The 21,380-nt window shown below is 37.7% G+C and overlaps 1 protein-coding gene across 1 annotated transcript; it reads right to left on the reverse strand.

Moving 5' to 3' along the window:
* Window positions 1-1,295: 1,295 nt before the first annotated feature.
* LOC131947901 (ankyrin repeat domain-containing protein 29-like) lies at window positions 1,296-21,107 on the reverse strand. Its single transcript, XM_059309290.1, has 9 exons — window positions 20,930-21,107; window positions 17,048-17,158; window positions 6,502-6,600; window positions 5,916-6,014; window positions 4,523-4,720; window positions 4,129-4,227; window positions 3,475-3,570; window positions 2,732-2,830; window positions 1,296-2,327 (listed from the first exon to the last, which is right to left on the reverse strand). Exons 1-9 carry the CDS (start codon window positions 20,939-20,941, stop codon window positions 2,199-2,201), a joined length of 942 nt encoding a protein of 313 aa, XP_059165273.1. The 5' UTR covers window positions 20,942-21,107; the 3' UTR covers window positions 1,296-2,198.
* Window positions 21,108-21,380: the final 273 nt, after the last annotated feature.

Consider the following 21,380-nt stretch of genomic DNA (forward strand, 5'->3'; position numbering starts at 1 on the left):
TAATCATCTCTTTTAAAATTTGTGGTTTACAATCAAGATTGACCAGCACAGTGAAACTAAAAGCAACACAAGCCTCATTTTTGTATCATCCAATGTACCCAGATGTGGCAGCGACAATACAATGTTTGGCACAGAGGGCTAACGTTAAGTACAGGAGACAGCAACAGTTTTACAACACAAACATCACTATCACAAAACAAAGCTCTAACATCACTATCAAAAAACAGTTACATTTTTCTAGTCTATAAAAATTAGAGATTCTTGTTAGAGATTAAGTAATTAATCATCTCTTTTTAAAATTTGTGGTTTACAATCAAGATTGACCAGCACAGTGAAACTAAAAGCAACACAAGCCTCATTTTTGTATCATCCAATGTACCCAGATGTGGCAGCGACAATACAATGTTTGGCACAGAGGGCTAACGTTAAGTACAGGAGACAGCAACAGTTTTACAACACAAACATCACTATCACAAAACAAAGCTCTAACATCACTATCAAAAAACAGTTACATTTTTCTAGTCTATAAAAATTAGAGATTCTTGTTAGGCAGTAAGAAAGACGAGTCAAGTAAATATAATCTCCTAAATGATGATGTATTTATGATTAAAGAAAGAGACTTGAGTATTCATAATCTTCAAATCAAAGACGCTACATGTTTAGACAACCTAAAAACATGACCTTCAACATTAATTGTATGTAACAAACAATTCAACATGGAAATAAACAGGTGCTAATTATTAAAACAGAAAAAAAATTTTTTTCTTTCTTCTAATGGTATTAAAAATTTGATAGATTACTAAAGTTTACTTTCTAAAACAAAAACTTATTTGAATTTCTTATTTTTATGAGTAGTAAATTACTGATAATTTAATTAAAAAATGGAATTAAAAATTGTTATTTAGTAATGTACAGTGTATGTCACAAATGTTAGTAAATACAGAAGAATAAAAATACACTGACAAAAATTAAAATAAACATACAAAAGATTATTTGTATACAGCCATATTCTTCAACTTCAGTATTACAGAAATTAATTCTCTCATAGTGATATCACATGCAAATTAAATAGTATATTAAACCAGTGGCGTAGCGAGGTCGGGTGTCACCCCCTCCCCCCAGAGGCGTAGCGACCCTTTTCGGGGACAAACTTTCAAATTTTTTATTTGCACCCCCCGCCCCCCTCAAATTTTTCTCTATATAATTTGCTATTTTTTGCCTTGGTGTCACCCCCCCCACGCCTCTGTATTAAACCAAATATAAGAAAATAGTTAACAATTTTTAAGTGCTAAAATGTTGATTAGTTTTCAACTGTTTAAGTATATCTAAGAGAAAGACTTTAAAGAATGTTCATTAAAGAGAAAAATTGTGATTATGCTACTCATTAAGCAAAATCAAAAACAGTGATGGTTATAATTTTATTTTTTCCCCCCATCTATTATGTAAAATTTTATTGTAAAATATTGATTATACAACTCTTCCAACTTAAACTGCCATACAATTATTTGTGTGCTTTAAGTTAGATAAAAAAATATCATATTAACAGTTCCATGAACACATTTTAAAATATAAAGAGGTAAGCTGCATGCAGCGCTACAAATTTTACAGTTCAGTTTGTAAATAAATTTTAAAAATAAATAAAAATATCCTAAATTACATTCACATATCACATCATTTTGTCCATGTTAGTTTACAATAAGCTGGCTTTGTTAGTAATTACTAATTAGTAGTATCACACAAATAAAGAATATTATGATATATAAATATTATTTGATTGGCAAAATAAAGTGTGTGGTTCAACTATTATTTTTTTAATTTAGAAGATACAAAAACAAAACAGGTTGCAAGTAATAATGCAAAAACTAGGGACATTGTTTTTTTAGGGTTTGATTTTAAAAACAAAACAACTAAAAATATCAATTAAAAACTAGGACTGATTCAATATGAAACAAACATCGGCAAATCCATTTAAAAATGGTATTGCTGGAGGTAAAGAGGTAAAAATAGCATGCATGAATCACAAGGCTAAAAGACTAATGGTTAAAATTCATAACAAGCATTAAAAAAATACATTGAAATACTTGTCCTAATTATTAATTAAACAAAATACAATTGCCAACTTTGTGAGGCTTTGATTGTAAGTTACCAACATTTTAAGAATGTAAACAATAAATAAACTGTGACACAATATTGCAACATTACTCATCAGATGGTGCACTGGCCCCACTAAGTTTTTTACTGTCAGGATCTTGACTGAAGTTGTTGATGTAAGTGGCGATGTAGTCGTAACCTGCTTCTACTGCTAGCTCTGATGGGGTCTGTCCCTCCTTGGGAAAAAAACAAACAAACAACAAAATGAATAAATACTCTAAAATATAAAATCATGATTTTTTTCAATATTGTTTCTTTTTATTTCTCTACCACTATAATGATACTTTGAACATATTTTTCCCTATTAAACATCTGGAAAATCTTAAGAAGTGCAACAACAAGACAGAAGTGGTGTATCAAACAAAGGAACAAATATCAGATCAGGTAAGTGTAATTATGGCAAGCCATTTAGATGTGTGTAGGCCTACTTGTCTAATATTACATCAGGTAGGGTTGTAAAATATCCTGGGATGCATGAAATTGGTGCCGCCTATGTGTACTTGTCTAATATTACATCAGGTAGGGTGGTAAAATATCCTGGGTTGCATGAATTTGGTGTGTATAATTATTGTACAAGTACCTTGTTTTTAATATCAGCTCTGACCCCTGATTGTAACAAAAGTCTGACAGCCTTTGAGTGGCCAAATAAAGCAGCAGCATGTAAAACTGTTTCCCCATTCTGAAAGTAGAGTCAAATGTGAACATTAGGTAGGCAGAATCAAATGTGACAATTAGGTGTGGTTTCAATGTAAACATTAGGTAGGTAGAGTCAAAAGTAAACATTAAGTTAGTAGATTCAAATGTACACATTTAGTGTGGTTTCAATGTGATATTAGGTATGTGTGGTTTCAATGTGATATTAGGTAGGTGTGGTTTCAATGTGATATTAGGTAGGTGTGGTTTCAATGTGATATTAGGTAGGTGTGGTTTCAATGTGATATTAGGTATGTGTGGTTTCAATGTAATATTAGGTAGGTGTGGTTTCAATGTAATATTAGGTAGGTGTGGTTCAATGTAATATTAGGTAGGTGTGGTTTCAATGTAATATTAGGTAGGTGTGGTTCAATGTAATATTAGGTAGGTGTGGTTTAAATGTGATATTAGGTAGGTGTGGTTTCAATGTGATATTAGGTAGGTGTGGTTTCAATGTGATATTAGGTAGGTGTGGTTTCAATGTGATATTAGGTAAGTGTGGTTTCAATTTGTACATTACATAGGTGTAGTTGTAAAGTAAAAATTAAGTTGGAGTAATTCATACATTAGAAAAGGCAACGAAAACAAAGTAACTGTTTTTAAAAATGTCTAAATCCACAGCACACCCACCTTAAGCACTCCAAGATTTGGTTTATGTTTAAGAATTTCAGTGATTGTATCTAAGTGACCTTTATGACAGGCTTTAAATAAAGGGGTCGCTCCATCCTAGAGAAGTAAAACATTCAGCGTGACTTAAATTACAACTGAAATGTCACTAAGTACAACCATCATTAAAATTAATAAAGTAAATAAACACAAGTAAAGGTACTTAAGTTGTTTATATTTAGTTTAAGAATTAATTATCAAAACATGCAGTAGCTAATGCGGGTGGGGATGAAATAAAGATACCTGTACAGTCCCAATATTTGGAAAGATGTTTTTATATAGTAAACTCAAAACAATAAAACTACAAAATAAATCAAGAAAAAAACTTGAAAGCAGACATGCTTGCCTACCTCTCTCATTGCATCAACATCAGCACCAGCTAGCAACAATTCTCTCACAACATCCGTGTGTCCCTACCTCTCTCATTGCATCAACATCAGCACCAGCTAGCAACAATTCTCTCACAACATCCGTGTGTCCCTACCTCTCTCATTGCATCAACATCAGCACCAGCTAGCAACAATTCTCTCACAACATCCGTGTGTCCCTACCTCTCTCATTGCATCAACATCAGCACCAGCTAGCAACAATTCTCTCACAACATCCGTGTGTCCCTACCTCTCTCATTGCATCAACATCAGCACCAGCTAGCAACAATTCTCTCACAACATCCGTGTGTCCCATCTGAGCAGCAATCCACAAGGGACTGGCCATATCCTACAATAGGTTTTACACAAAACATTAGCTTAGTCATATTGTATCATTTAATGTTAACATCTCAGACAAACATACTTATCAATGAAAATGTTAGCTAACAAAATACAATATTAGCTAAAGAATTCTTTGGATAAAAAATCAAAATAGTTTTCAAAATATAATGTTTTAAAAACCTTCAATTTAAATTATTTAATTATACAATATCAATTACAATAGCCCTGAAATTGATTATACTTTGAGAGATAATAAGAACTAAACATGCATACAAAACTAAAAGGTTTCTTGAATCACTGACTTTTCTCGTCATATTTGCATCAGCTCCTTTAGAAAGAAGAAACTTCAACAGCTCAGCGTGTCCATTTTGCGCTGTGATGAACAAGGGGGTGGCGCCATCTATCATCTGAGCGTGGATGTCGGCTCCCCTAGACAGCAGCTCTGACACAACATCCTCGTGGTTACACTGGCAAGCAACAAACAGCGGCGTGCCTCCATCCTAGGGGACAACAACAGGAGGGTCAACATATTGTGATGGTCATTTGACAGGTGGGGGGGTCAACTTACTGTGGTGGTCATTTGACAGGGGGGTCAACTTATTGTGGTGGTCATTTGACAGGTGGGGGGGGGTCAACTTATTGTGGTGGTCATTTGACATGGGGGTCAACTTATTGTGGTGGTCATTTGACATGTGGGTCAACTTAATGTTGGACATTTGACAGGGGGTCAACTTAATGTGGTGGTCATTTGACAGGGGGTCAACTTAATGTGGTGGTCATTTGATAGGAGGGTCAACTTATTGTGGTGGTCATTTGACATGATGGTCAACTTATTGTGGTGGTCATTTGATAAGAGGGTCAACTTAATGTTGGACATTGGACAGGGGGTCAACTTAATGTTGGACATTTGACATGATGGTCAACTTATTGTGGTGGTCATTTGACATGATGGTCAACTTATTGTGGTGGTCATTTGACATGATGGTCAACTTATTGTGGTGGTCATTTGATAAGAGGGTCAACTTAATGTTGGACATTGGACAGGGGGTCAACTTAATGTTGGGCATTTGACATGATGGTCAACTTATTGTGGTGGTCATTTGATAAGAGGGTCAACTTAATGTTGGACATTGGACAGGGGGTCAACTTAATGTTGGGCATTTGACATGATGGTCAACTTAATGTTGGACATTTGACAGGAGGGTCAACTTATTGTGGTGGTCATTTGACATGATGGTCAACTTATTGTGGTGGTCATTTGACATGATGGTCAACTTATAGTGGTGGTCATTTGACATGATGGTCAACTTATTGTGGTGGTCATTTGATAAGAGGGTCAACTTATTGTGGTGGTCATTTGACATGATGGTCAACTTATTGTGGTGGTCATTTGATAAGGGGGTCAACTTAATGTTGGACATTGGACAGGGGGTCAACTTAATGTTGGACATTTGACATGATGGTCAACTTATTGTGGTGGTCATTTGACATGATGGTCAACTTATTGTGGTGGTCATTTGATAAGAGGGTCAACTTAATGTTGGGCATTTGACATGATGGTCAACTTAATGTTGGACATTTGACAGGAGGGTCAACTTAATGTTGGACATTTGACAGGGGGGTCAACTTAATGTTGGACATTTGACAGGAGGGTCAACTTAATGTTGGACATTTGACAGGGGGATAAACACTTACAAAACTAGCCAGGTCAACACTGGCATTATGTTCCAATAAAACTTTGACCACATCAATGAACCCTCCCTGGCACGCAAAAAACAGTGCACATGTCCCTGTCTGTAAAAAAACAAAACAAATTCATTAATCAAGCATTAAAACATCAAGATGGGATAATTATTTATTTCCAAGAGCAACCAAAACTAGTAAGCGCCTTTGAATGTTAAATTTTGATATTCCCTGCTGGGGCATGTAATATACTAGGGTTCAATAACGCCAAATTAATGGTATCTTCTTAATGGAATCTTCTTAAACAAGGGGTGTTAGGTCATTGGTAGTAAACTCAATACTAATATAACACCCAACAGTATATCACAATACTAATTCAATATTACTGCTACCAAAAACCTAACAACCTATTATCAGAGTCAATTGTCAGACATCAATATCACCAATACGTCTTGCTCGGTTAAGAACTAACTGAAATTTTAAAATATATCAGACTATCTATTTAAAGTAAAATATAATAAAATATATCAAACGTCATAAATTAGGCGAACTATAAAGTGTATAACATAAACAGATCTGACTATTCAGAAAGACATACCAGCCTTCTAGCGTTGGGATCTGCCCCCTGTTGTAACAGTTCCTTCACACATTCTACATGGTTGTTGGCAGCAGCAAGGATCAGGGGCGTTGTCCCCTCCTGGTGATGGAAAACAGATTACATGTTATTATAGAATACGTTCAATATTGGTTTTGACAGCAGCTAGAGTCAGGGGTGTCCTTTAATAGTAAGCCTGTACACAAACAGCAGCTAGAGTGAGGGGTGTCCTTTAATAGTAAGCCTGTACACAAACAGCAGCTAGAGTGAGGGGTGTCCTTTAATAGTAAGCCTGTACACAAACAGCAGTTAGAGTGAGGGGTGTCCTTTAATAGTAAGCCTGTACACAAACAGCAGCTAGTGTCAGGGGTGTCCTTTAATAGTAAGCCTGTACACAAACAGCAGCTAGAGTAAGGGGTGTTCTTTAGTAGTAAGCCTGTACACAAACAGCAGCTAGAGTGAGGGGTGTCCTTTAATAGTAAGCATGTACACAAACAGCAGCTAGAGTCAGCGGTGTCCTTTAATTAATAGTAAGCATATACACTACAAACAGCAGCTAGAGTGAGGGGTGTCCTTTAATAGTAAGCATGTACACAAACAGCAGCTAGAGTGAGGGGTGTCCTTTAATAGTAAGCCTGTACACAAACAGCAGCTAGAGTAAGGGGTGTCCTTTAATAGTAAGCCTGTACACAAACAGCAGCTAGAGTGAGGGTGTCCTTTAATAGTAAGCCTGTACACAAACAGCAGCTAGAGTAAGGGGTGTCCTTTAATAGTAATTAATAGTAAGCATGTACACAAACAGCAGCTAGAGTGAGGGGTGTCCTTTAATAGTAAGCCTGTACACAAACAGCAGCTAGAGACAGGGACGTCGTCCCTTCATGTCGATAGACTGCAGATTTAACCTCACTAAACAATTAAACAGTTCAGCTATCCCCTACATCAGAGCCGGCTGAACATCTGAGAACACGAAATTGTTTACATCAAACACAGCCAAGGGGAGAGCACTGTTGTTGGTACTTCTTAAAACGTCAGTACTCGATTCTATTTTGCTGGTATCGCTACCCTAATCCTGATTCGTTAACAATTATTACAGACCCTAAAATCCCAACTAGATCTAGATCTAGATTTATGACGCTTAAGATTACACAAGAAAAAACCAACTTGATAGGATAGACTTGCACACGGTATTGTCCTGTCCGTAACGTATTCAATTAGAGTAGACGGATTCATTTTTAAATTTTAGCGCTGAAGTTACATAAACAATGTTTATGTAACATCAGCGAAAACATCTCGTGTGAGAACCGTTAAAGACGGGAGGAGGAGAAGAGGTGGGAGGAAACGAAAAAGAGTGTGAAAGACGGAGCGGAAATGATGTTAAAAAAAATACAACACCAAAGGTGAGTGGAAGCTTACACGGACCGCTTGTTCAGGTAACTGCTCACACAGTCACCATCGGGAAAATCCATACAAGTTCAAATTTTAAGCCTCGGAATAAAAAAAAAGCCTGTCAAGTCAAATGTGTTTTTTAGGAGTGGGAGTAGAAAAGAGTAGGTGGTGGGGGCGGAGTCAGAGGGTGGAGAAAATGAATTCAACTGAACACGAAGCAAGAGTTTTCTCTTGTAGTAAATGCTATAGATGCGTCGAAAAACCTGGGATATATTTTGATTAAACAAGCTTTGGGGGTAGTAACAACCGACTTTAGAAAATTAATTCTGGTAGACGTGTGTATGTAATAAATGATAGCTCCAGCTTTATACTTGATGCGAACTCAAGGCCTCGTATTGACACAGGCTTAAGTCAGGATCAACGGTCGTGTCCCCCCCCCCCACATACGTGCTGTGAGATGGATGGACTGTCCAGCGGCGGGTACCCCAGAGTTTTCACTCAATAAATAACGAAACTAAGCCGGGCTACAAACGCGATGCCAAGTTTCATGTCGGTTAAAACTTGCCAGCGTTTCTAGGTCCAAACGTAAAGTACAAGTTTTAATGAAGTTCAGAAGACAATGTTTCAATTGATTCTAGAATCTACATTTTAAAAACTTTTTAACGTAAGCGCATTGTTTATCATCGACTGACAGCTAAGATCACTATACTTATACCCTACCGCATGTCCACTTTTCACCGTCAAGCAGACGATTACAAGATCAAAAGTTATTGGTTAGGTTACAGTTTAAGAGTGTTGCTTCTTCTTAATTATAATACAGGACGGGATTTCCTCCAACTCAGGCGCCATATTATTAGGCCGCCGACTCAGACTTCAGCATGTCTGTCTTTCCATTGTTCCACCCAAGAACTTTCTGCAAGGTATCAGTTCTTTTTTTATTTTGGAGTTCTCTCTCCTAGAACCCAACGAACCTCATCTGCCCGGGATCCGAAATCAGGACATACGCTTTCCCGCCCGACGATGCCGTGCCATCTAAGAGCTAGTTTAGATTTGATGACCAATACATCTAATTTAGATTTGATGATCGATGCAGCTAGTTTAGATTTGATGATCGATGCAGCTAGTTTAGATTTGATGACCAATACATCTAATTTAGATTTGATGATCGATGCAGATTTTTCCTTACTAGGTATGCCTACATATAAACCAACTCCACGGAATAACTATAACGAAAACATCGATACGATGAAGACCATGATATAAATATTTGAAATACGTGACCAATGAGAAATAGTTACTTAGTTGGCTGGACTTTACACGTCAACAACGTCTTGAGAGTAAACAGTCCATGTATCAGTTATCTTTGTCTGCCAAGTGTTGATCTCTATACCCGTATCTTGCTAACCAGATTGTTTACACATAGATCTACTAGTGTACCGTTTTCTATACCAGGGGTCTCCAAACTACGGCACGCGGGCCGGATGCGGCCCGCGAGGTCCTCTCGTCCGGCCCGCGGAGATCTTTTTGTTCACGGAAAAAAAATGATTTTAGAAGTGGCTGAGGAACTTTCCTCAGAAATTTTAAAACAATTTGAATATGTAGCTATGAGTGCAAATACCATTGCCCTCCGCGTTGCAGACATTGTGACTCAAATAGTGAAAACTGCTAATAAGTGTCACAATTTTCCAATTGCAATGGATGAGTCGCTAGACAGTTGTTCCATGTTTTTGGAACAAATACAGGGCCACAACTTGACGCACTTTCAGCAGTGCAAGGTCTTCATGGCTGAAGCAACAGCTGAGTTCCCCACATCATTTGCATGCGAGATCATCAAGGACCTCCAGCTGCAGTTTTAGTAGCGGTTTTCTGACTATGACTCAAAGGCAGATGAAGTGATACTGTTTCAATACCCATTTGAAGCAAATGTAACCAGTTGCCCAGATGAACTGCAGATGGAGGTCATTGAATTGCAAGCAAATGACTTCCTTAGAGACAAGTTCAAAAAATGGCGGGTGGGTTTTTGTGTTTGCCCAAGGAGAACAGACTTAGACCTCGAGTGTATTGTCGGCCCCCGACAGTGTTTCTTTCAGATATTTTCTCCTTTAGAGGGGTGCATTTAAAATGTGTATATATTTCTATATAAATTATATTTCGTTGGGGAGGGAGGGGGCACCGGGCACACCGCCAACCCAAAGAGATGCATGGAAGAAACTCTGGCCCCCGAACTGATATTTGATTGTTAATGCGGCCCTCGGGCTGAAAAGTTTGGAGACCCCTGCTATACAATGAACAGAAAGAACAGTACCTGAAACAATTAGCTGATTTATGTCTTTTATTTTTAGCATCAAAGAGCAATAACCCACGGTAGAGTGACTTAAGTCCCCTGTCTCCATGGAATCATCATAAACTTGAGTCTGTTATCGAGCACCAGATGGGAAACTCGATTGTTATGCGAGTCATAAAACCACAGCCTCTAAAGTGAGAGCAATCGTTGCTTCTAAATGGGGCTGTATTCGTGCCCGTCCGGCATACATTCGCCCGATACAAAACATGCTCACACCGGCAAGATCGATGTGATTAGACACAAGTGACCTCACCACACAACTGTTGTGACAGTGGATGTTTGAAATTAGGGCTGCGGAAATAATCACGTCCAGTATAGACTTACCAAACGTGGTTCAGTGACCAAGGAGTTACCTCACGACAATAAAACAAGTTTGGGACTACACGTCTTGACATCTACTAATGGCCCGATTAAATCCACCTCATAATGCTGCAGGCATTTCATAACATACCATAAAACTAGTTTAAGACTACACCTTTTACCATCTACTAACGCCCCGTTCAAATCACCCCCATAATGCTGCTCATCCCATGCAATAAAGCAAGTCTGAGACTACACCTTTTACCATCTACTAAAGCCCCGTTCAAACCACCCCCATAATGCTGCAGGAGTCTCTTCCCATACAATAAATTCAATAAATACCAGGGACCTGGCATTCTCCCACATTAAGTTTCGGGTGCAGGTATTTCAAATATTTTTTGGCTTCGTCATATCTTGTAAATGTGGTAGATAGCGATACTGGGACAATTACCACGATTTAAATTTTTTAACGTTTTTTCTTGCACTTCATTCCTAAATTAATGTAAATATAAATCTACGGCGCCTTATGTTGTTACATGATATTGCAAACTAAAATAAACAAATAAAAACCAACGAGAGTATTTCTAAAATATTTTTAAAGAGCAGTTTAAAAATATAATGTACAATTTGGGCATTAAAAAAACAAAAAGAAAACGTTGACTTAATGATAATAAAAAAAAAGTCTTATAATGAAGACTGAAAGAGCAGCTAACATACAGGTAAGAAAAGCCGTGTGCCGTTTTGAAATTTAGCACAATTAAAGATAACCACATGTGCTAAAGAAAACCTACGTCACAGTACAAAAGATGGATCTATTAACTGCTGACGGAAGGAAACCCGGTAGTGTTAGATGGAGGAAACGGTCGTTGACTAGATCCGAGGGATGGTTGGCGGGGAGAATCACTGCTCAGTGATGTATGGAGAGGTAACTGTCAGGAGTGGTGTTTTAAAAACATGAACAGTTATATCTCAAGGAACAACATACTACCAAACCACACATACGTACTACCAAACCACACAGATGTACTACCAAACCACACAGACGTACTACCAAACCACACAGATGTACTACCAAACCACACAGACGTACTACCAAACCACACATACGTACAACCAACCCACACATACGTACTACCAAACCACACATACGTACAACCAACCCACACTGACGTACTACCAACACACACATACGTACTACCAAACCACACTGACGTACTACCAACACACACACATACGTACAACCAACCCACACTGACGTACTACCAACCCACACATACGTACTACCAAACCACACTGACGTACAACCAAACCACACAGACGTACTACCAAACCACACAGACGTACCACCAACCGTCACTGACGTACTACCAACCCACACTAACAATCAGCGTTACCACAGCAACAAGATGGCGAGAAAACAGTATCTGGAGCAAACATCGATACGATGAAAACCTTAAAATACGCGACCAACGAGTTATGGCTAGCTTAGTTGACTGGACTTTACACGATCACCAACTTGAGTGTAAACAGTACATTTATCAGTTATCTCTGTATCGCACTACCCGTACACGTATCTTGTAAACTGTAAACCAAATGCAGCAAACACAATGTTTACACAGGTGGTCGAATAACGCCTTAGACTGGCGGCCCTTACATAGAACCAACTGGAAGAGACTAAGAACAAAGAATGGTTGGACTACAAACAAGAAAGGGGAAAACGGCCATCAACAAATCTTGGCCGGCTCCTAGACTAGGCCATAGCCCATATTTAATGATGTACATCGCCTCTCATATTCATGCACCTCTGAATAAACCAGGTTTATGCACCCCTTGCATTTTCTTTGATTTTCAAAAGATCTTTGTCAAGATCGAAACGAAGATCTCGCCCCACACTAATTTTCGCTAGTTTCCAGAGTTTAAAATATGCTGGAAAGACATTTCTAGTTTCCATTGGGTTGTGGTCATTGTGAGGCACTAGATATGGGCATAGCGCACAATCTCCACCCTATAGGGCTGGTAAGTAGGTCACCAACCAGTTCTATGGCTCATGCAGGTTTTATTGAGCCGTAGAACTGGTTGGTGACCTACTTACCAGCCCTATACTAATACCATTCCTAATGTCATCAAAAGCATTATGGGTCTGGGCAACGTACCACCACCACCACCGTATACTAGTATCATTTCTCAGTAAATATGTGGTCAAAGACAATAAATCTGGGCGTTGCACCACCCCATAATCCCCACCCAAATACAGTACCATTTCTCATTATGGGTCTGGGTACAGTACCCCCTCCCCCCTATACTTGAACAATTCCTCAGTAAATATGTTGTCAAATGCTATAGATCTGGGCGCCCCAGTACCATTCTTCATGTAGTCAAAGACATAGGTCTGGGCACTACACCCCCCCCCCCCCCCATTATTCCCACCCCTGTACCAGTAATTTGGCTCACATGTTTCAAGAAATCAAACGAAGATCGCGGTAACCCAATGGGTTAGTTATCCCCTAATCGCTACCAGCGATGACGCAACGTACGGGAGAGATGTGGGTCAGGCGGCACAGGGAGGGTTGGCAAGGTTCAGGTAAACAGACAGGTAAAACAAACTGTGCATGCATTCAATGCACCAAGGAGAGCATCAAATAGCGCAGTGCCGGAAACCAAGCTAAACAAATACAGGGGAGATAATAGACCATGGAGCTTTGCCGTCAGAGTAACATTTTCCTTTCTATTGGTACTTACGCCAAAGGTCTTTGTTAGCTTTGACTTGTATTTTAAATCAATCTTAAAATATAAAACTTGAGTATATTGTTACTGGTCGAGGTGTTATTGATTCATCTGAAGTAACAAACACGGCCATCAACTGATGTGATTGGAAAGTGTCTAGATATTGTGTAAATGACCTACTACAACCCGTGACCAAAGACACATAAACTACTACTTCTGAGGTCTATCAGTACAATTCCAATAAGGCGACAAAGTATGACCCAGGAACTATTGTGACAACATGCCAGCGAGGTTGTATATAACCCCATATTTGACGCCCGTGGGATGAATGTCTCCTAGCGCGGCTCAGGACAAAGTTACCGTATGAACACACTTGATGGAATATTTAAAAACAACAGCTGTATGACAACCATTATTGTACACATTTGAAAACTAGCATTAATAATTTAACATGAAATGAGTGGAGAAAATGAATCCAGATGACGCCAATTGTTGAGGTACATTCTGTCGTTGAACCTATGGCAACTGAGACATTTAACAAAATGTGCTAAGAGGGAAAGCCATGTCTTAGGACTGTGGTTCCTAACCTGGGTTCCATCGAACCACAGGCGTTCGGTAAGTCAGTCTTAGGGGTTCGGCGGAGGTCAAGACACACACCCGACTCATAACGATAGGATTTTGTCAGTGCGGACGATAGACCCGTCAAGAAGGGTTCGGTGGATGCTTTTATAAAGCTGTTGGGGGTTCGGTAATTCCAAAAAGGTTAAGAACCACTGCTTTAAGACATAAGGTTTAGAGTCACACTTCAAACTAGATTGCTTATGGGGGGGAAAGGTTACGGTTAGGTCAGGATTTAGAAGCACTTTTAATTGCTGCTGATTCATTGCATTAAATTCGGCTAAGTTATTCCTGTGCTGTGAGCCAATCACCCACTCAAGTCTACTACATTTGTAAACTATTTATTTATTTCAGGAACGTGAGTAAGGGAGGTCAACGACCGAAGGCCTATCAGAAGTCCCAGTAAACCAAGAAAATAAAAAGTTCTAGTACCGATGGATTATTTTAACACGTGTTTTACCATCTTTACCTGAGCTTAAAACCTGAGTGGTAGTGACTATAGACAACACTCACACACGGGGAACTGTGGTCGGGGTCAGTGTTTCTTCCAGACTTTTTTCTCCGGGGGGGAGGGGGTACTTGAAATTTTCGGGGGGGGGGGGGGGGGGCACTGTTAAAAGTATATATTTTTTCTATATAAGTTATATAAATTTCATTTCGTTCGGGGGGGGGGGGCGGCGAAGAGATGCCTGGAAGAAACTCTGCATGTACTGTGCCTTCATAGGGTTGTGACCTTTCAACTATTCCACCAACACCTAGTAAAGTAAAGCCTTTAGATAGCGCTAGCACCACGACTGCAGCCGTTACTTAACGTCACATCAAGCCCTTAACCCCCTGGGGACCACGGGAACGTATTTGTACAATAGTACCGAGTGGCAGTGAGTCAGCTATACAAACAGTGCACATAGTAGTCACACGGTATGGTTACAATGTTATAGCTATGGGCTGAGGTAATTTATGGACTAGAGCGACATTATAAATGGCAACCAGAGTTTCTTTCAGGCATAACTTCAGGGTTGGGGATGATACCCCCAATAGAATTTATATAGAAAATATAATTACACACACTTTTAACAGTGCCCCCCCCCCCCCCCCACTTTATGGTTACAGGGCTGCCTACCCCAAAAAAATTTTCCCCGTAACAAGAGCATAGGTTTTCCGTAACTTTCCGTAACTTTCAGTATTTTTACACATTTTTTAAATACAATGTAAATAAGACCCATATTATATGATCGTTAAGCTCATCAGCGTAATGATGACAGTCGGCGACTCGTGCTACTTTTTATTTTATGGACTAATAATTAGTTTTTTTTAAAAAAAAACGCCGTTAAATTCAGAATGTAAGGCGACAATGGAAAATTTCAAATAGGAATTGTTCTTGCAATGAGTAGTATGACGTATGATATAGGCCTACACTACCGATATCTAAACCAATGTGAACTCAGTGACCCCTCGACTGTGTGTGTCAGGATTTTTTCTCCCGCGAACAAGAAAACGTAAGCGGCCGACGGGTGACGATGTTTAGAATTAGCATATTTCTTGAATATTTTTTTTTAAATCTACATTTTATCAATGTAATATCTAGAAGAAAAGAACGATTTTAAAAATATGATCCGTAATTGATCTAGGTGAGCCTAGATCTCGTTGTTTAGTAAAATCTTGTCTTCTCGCACATCTCAAACAAAATTTCTCGATATCTCGCTATTTATGCATTTAGCCGTAATACCGCCTCAGCAAATGTCTCGCCAGACTGCGCGACCAGACTTTCAATGATTTAGGCCACGCCCTTTTTTTTTTCTCTACGGACAACACCGACTCATGAGGTAACACAGACCACTCGCGGGGTCAATAGTTCACAATATAAACACGACTGCCGCCAGCCATGACATGAGCGGGAAGGGAAGGGGGGGTTGTTACGGATGAGGCTGAGAACCTTAGAACCGGATAACACACTGAAATACTGAAATATAACTAGCTAAATTAAAATATAAAACTCAGACAGGGAACACAAAATTAAGTTACCACCAGAAATAATTTTTTTTTTACACTAAAGTCGATTTTTATCTCTACTGAAATCAAAACTGTAATTTTGCAGCATAATCGTAATTCCGTAACCTGGGTGTCAAAATCGTAAAGTTACGGGCAAAACCGTACAAGTAGGCAGCCCTGTGGTTACATCAACATTGTAACTTAACTATATACTAGGAAAGTATATAAATATAATAGTTGCCCTACAAATAAATCCAAATTAATTAGGTTATTTTTTTGTTTTTAAATTCAGTAGCAGAATTTGTGCATTGTATATTCAAAACAGCTTATTAAAGTTTAATAATAGGAGACTTGTTTTTCAAATCTTGTAGTATTGAGAAAATAAAATGATTAACATGTTCTTATGTGGTAACAAACGAATAACAATGTCAGTAATTTGATGTGGGAATAGTGTTCAAATAGAAGCAGCTTATCAAATATCAATGACGTTGACAAGAAGGAATGACTAAATTTACCTGAGCTATTTTTAAAGCAGACACAGCTAGCTTCCCAATCCAATTCCTATTCATGTTAATTTTAGTCTAGGTAAATATTTACAATATATCTCAATGTTGTAGGGGACAGCACGGTTGAGTAGTAGAGCATTTGATTGCTAACCCGAAGGTCTCGAGTTTGGATCCCTGGCTTGAGCCCTATGATGTGCTCTGAAACAGGTGAACTCTACTTCACCTACCAGAAGGATTGTAAGGTTCAAAAAAGTATTTTACTTTTTCAATGGTCTTACCAAAAAGTTGTGTGAATAGCACAAGGTTATCTTCACAACTAGTGTCAGTACCCAATGAAAATGTGAAGGCTTAGAAATATTCTAGAAATTAATGCTGAACTTTGAACTTGAACCTTCTGTGTAATAAAACATGCACCAAACTGCACAACCACACCACCCCAAACATTAAACAAGAAAACCAATTTGAATATATGCCTCATAAAGTTTAGCCAAATCAATGCAAACTTAAGTATATAAAAACTAGATAAAAATAGAAGAGAGTTCACATAAAACACAAATTCTACTTGAAGACAACATGTCCCTAATTAATGACATGAAATCTATGAAGATTACAACAGCATGAAATTGACAGGAAATCCAATAACCCTAAGACAACATATTGTTTTAAATCCACAAAGACTCACCTTGTCTTTACAATCCACATGTACACGGCCAGAATCCAACGTCCGCTTGAGTTGTTCAAGATTTCCCTGGAGTGCAGCTAGATGCATTTGCTGATCAGATGGCGTTTCTTTCTGGATGTCAGAAAACACAAAATATTTAGCACCAGCATTAACAGTAAAACCAGTTTCTTTATTTGTTATTAACATACTTTTTGCCTGGGGAGTTTATATGCACCACATCATGCTATTACGCAGAATTGAATATAAATCAGTAATATGCTGTTCATTCGTTTAGAAAGAGACATACAAAAAAATGATGGGGTGACAGGATACCCACTAAGGAAATAACACTACACATGCACTTCAGTGGAATCCACAGAAGAAAAGGGGGATAAATAGTCCATGATCAATAATTGTTTTGGTGATGATGGTAACTCGTGTCAAAATTTTAAACACCAATGGCTATTTTCATTTTGTTAATTAAAAATCGTTAAATTAGATAGTGCTAATATAACACAGTTCTTTGCATTACTATTATTATAACTAGCCACCTCTACCCGATACACGTGAATAATAGGCCTATATTTTTAAATGTTATACTTATTTGAGAAATATTTTTCATAAAACAAAATGTGCATTACTACACTACATGTTGAATATATTAGAGACAAAGCAGAGAAAAAAAACTAAAAATCAAATTATATACATTATTATTAGTCAACAAAACACCATATTAAATGCCCACACTAATTAAGTGACTTAAATGATTCCATTAAATGCTGTGTACTTTCCGTAGTTTTAACTTTTGATTAACATTGTTTCACAATGATATTTTCCTATATGTTTCATGTGACATCAATCTTTTTGCCAGTGACATTTTTATGTTACTTAAATGTTCTCTATTAACACTTCTCCCCTTGCATGTTTAAAGATGTGTTTCTATAGATAAGTAGTAAAATAAAGTTCCCTTTTCAAACCTGACGGTCTATGGGCAAGTGAAGTAGAGTTCACTTGTTTCTGTGACCTCGGCATATGAAGAGATAGTGTGGTCAGCACTATGCCCAGCCGCCTTTACTTTCCCTAACGTGAGTTAGGTACCCATCAGAGTGGGGTGGACTCAGGGACGGTCTACTGACTTGAACCCGGATTCGAACTCGAGACTTATGGGTTAGCAGTCCAGCTCTCTACCGCTAGACCACTCCGTCCCATGTTTCTATATATGAATATGCCTTTATTTTTATTTTCTGTCTTTAAATAGAATTTAGTTTATAAATTTAATACATCTTTTCAACAAAAGTCCATATCTTTTATGTTCTCTATAAATTGCTGAAGATACTGATCTCATAGCCTCAGAAAACATGTGACGGACAGAGAGAGAGGTGTGCACATGAGCTTTTTTATATATTAGGATAGTAGCTCATAGTACAATATATTCAGTCAAAAAAGTAAACAACACAATAGATCAAAGGTGATGAGAAAGCAGTTAAAATAACTTTTATACAATGTTTACGTAATATATGACCTTTAATTGTGATAAGGAATATAACTATTTAAATTATTGGGGCCTAACTGATTTTTAATAATAATTTAAGCAATATAAATTCCAGGTAATTTTTTAAAAATCTTTTAATCACACCACAAGCGAGAAAAAGTTACAATTAGGCCTAGGCCTATACAATTCAAATTTAAAAAAAAAGTAAAGTCATCTTTTGTGTGAGTGTGAATAACGGCAAAAAAAGGTTCAAACATTCAAATGACTTATGAATGGAACAGAGTTTCTACTCTAAGACTTTTCTAAATCTAAGGCCACCTTGGCTAGACTCTAGATCTAGCCTCGAATATTAATTTGTACATTTTATTAGAAACTTACTACTCTAGAAATTTATAGGTGTGTAAGCCGTAACATATAAATATTATTAGGGCTCAGGCTTAGATCTACATAATTTAATTTTAGGCCTTAGGGCGGCTAAGGGTTACATGAGAATAGAGAGGGAGAAAGGGTGGCGGTCATATGATTATGGGGGCCTAAATCTAGTAGATCTAGGGCCTATAATTTTTAAATTTTAGGGTTTTTCTTTATTTCTTTTATTAGGCTTCTTACTTACTAACCTAGACCCTAGAGATCTAGATCTAGATTGAAAGTAAAAGAATACTGAATAGGCCTACTACCTACTATAACTACTATAATCTAGATTCTAGAGTATTGAATAGTAATAAATTAAATTTTACTATCTCTAGAGGGTGTGGGGAAATTGCGAGACGCGAAAAGCGAAATGGCGAGGCGGGAAAATGCGAGAAGGTAATGCGAGACATACCTGCGGAATTAAGGGTAAATAGCGAAACACTTTTTGCGAAAAAAGTTTTTTTCTTTTTTTTCCATCTTAATTTATTTAAATTATTTTTTTTTTGTTTTAAAATAAACAAGCATTAAGGCCATACCCTTTAACACGAGTGTTGTATGTTGTTATTTTTTATCTAGATACTAAGAAGATAGATAGATCTATATCTAGATCTATCTATTTAAAAATCCTAACATCGTTGCTGTGCTACTGTCATCGCCCGCTCTTGTTAGCAAGAGGAAAATCCCGTCTCAGTCAGCATTAATTTAAAAATCTAGCCCGCTCATGTTTATACAAACGTGAGCTGTGTCATTGTGAATTGGTATAATCTTGTCAGCAGGAGAGATATTTTGCAACATCTATTTATGGATTTTTGTACTTGCAAAAAGTCATTTATGGAAGACCCCAAAATAAAACCACCACCAAAACCAAAAAATTCAGATAAGTTCAACTTGGTTTTAAAAATATTTGAAGTAGGCCCATAGCTTACGATATAGCACGAGCAACTGATAATATCGGTGACGTCACTTTATTTTTTCCCCAAACAGTAGGTAAGAGAAAAAAAACTGGGGGCATTTAGAGTTCATAAAAGCTTAGGAATAAGCAACACATAAGGGAGGGTTAATCTAGTCCTCGCCTTCACATAGGGCAGTAACTGCATACTTAATTTGATGTTATTTTTTCTGACTTATTTATGGAAATAATAAATAATAAATTTTTATATATATTTACAATTAATTAATAAATAATAATATAACATTTATGGGAAAATTTGGAAAAGTCACAGCCGTGATATAAAATCTAATATAAATTAGTGTATCCAAATGATGTAGGCATTTCCTTGTGCTTAGATTTATATGGTAAAAAAAGCTAGAAAAAAATCGTAGGCGGCGGCTATAATACAAAATTTCTATGCAACAATAGAAAATATGTTTGCGGCGGCAGCGGATCCGGGCACGATGATCTTCAAAGATGGTAAATAAGGCGGCCTCGGCGTTCCACACAAAAGACAGAAGTTGATCTATCGTCGGCGGTATTTCCGTCGGTTTTGAACAAGGTGGTATTCTAAGTCGACACAAAAGATGGGGGGAGTTGACAAATCATCAGTATGTCTAGCGACGGAAAAATCGGAAGTTTTAACAATGTAAACGAAACGTCTTTGAAGTCTGGACCAAATACCACTGAATATCGGGTGCGGTAAATTTTTCGCAGAAATCTTCGCATTTCAACACTACCCAGCGTAAGTATCGGGTTGTGGTAAAATGCGAGACAAAAAAGTCACGTGACCGACCGTTTTCGCGCCCTTCTCGCACTTTCCCGCCTCGCCATTTCGCTTTTCGCAATTTCCCCACACCCATCTCTAGATGTCTAAGTGTACTACTTATCAGACTTATGTTAATAGATCTAGATCTAAAATCTACATTCTAGTCAGTCTAGTCTAGAGTCTAGAATTCTAGATCTAACTCTACTCTTCTAGCTAGACTAGCTAGACTACTCAGTCATACTGAAACTAAAGTTACTAAACTTAAATTTAATGATAAAATAAAAATAATTAAGAGCTCACCTTCAATGACATATTTATTATTACTAAAACTAAAAGCTAACTGGAAGACAGATAGATTTGCAACTACACAGACGCCTAGTGGCAATGCTATTCTCAAAACTCAATCCAGTTTCATTATAATTCTAAGATGTTTAGAAGAACCACACATCACACAGTGTGTTCATCAAACAGCTCCATTTTTTTTGTTTTTTGCTGTGGAGTTACTGTTACTGTAGTCCTAATTTCAGGTAATCGATTCTAAACAAAATTGCAATATTCGAGTCCGTTTTTTCGGTTTTTAAACTACGACCATGATTACTGATTTCAAGTCGTCGGAGGCGTAAGCATGCGGGGAGCAGTGGTAGCCGTTCTACCCCCTCTAACATTTGTATCATAACTAAATATAAAAAAAAAACAAGTTTAAAAGCTCTTAAAGGATATAAAGATTTCGCCATTAAGAATAGGGTACATT

This window comes from Physella acuta, unplaced genomic scaffold, assembly GCF_028476545.2.
Source record: "Physella acuta isolate Inbredline_101_S28 unplaced genomic scaffold, ASM2847654v3 ptg000615l, whole genome shotgun sequence".
Taxonomy (NCBI): Eukaryota; Metazoa; Mollusca; class Gastropoda; family Physidae; genus Physella; species Physella acuta.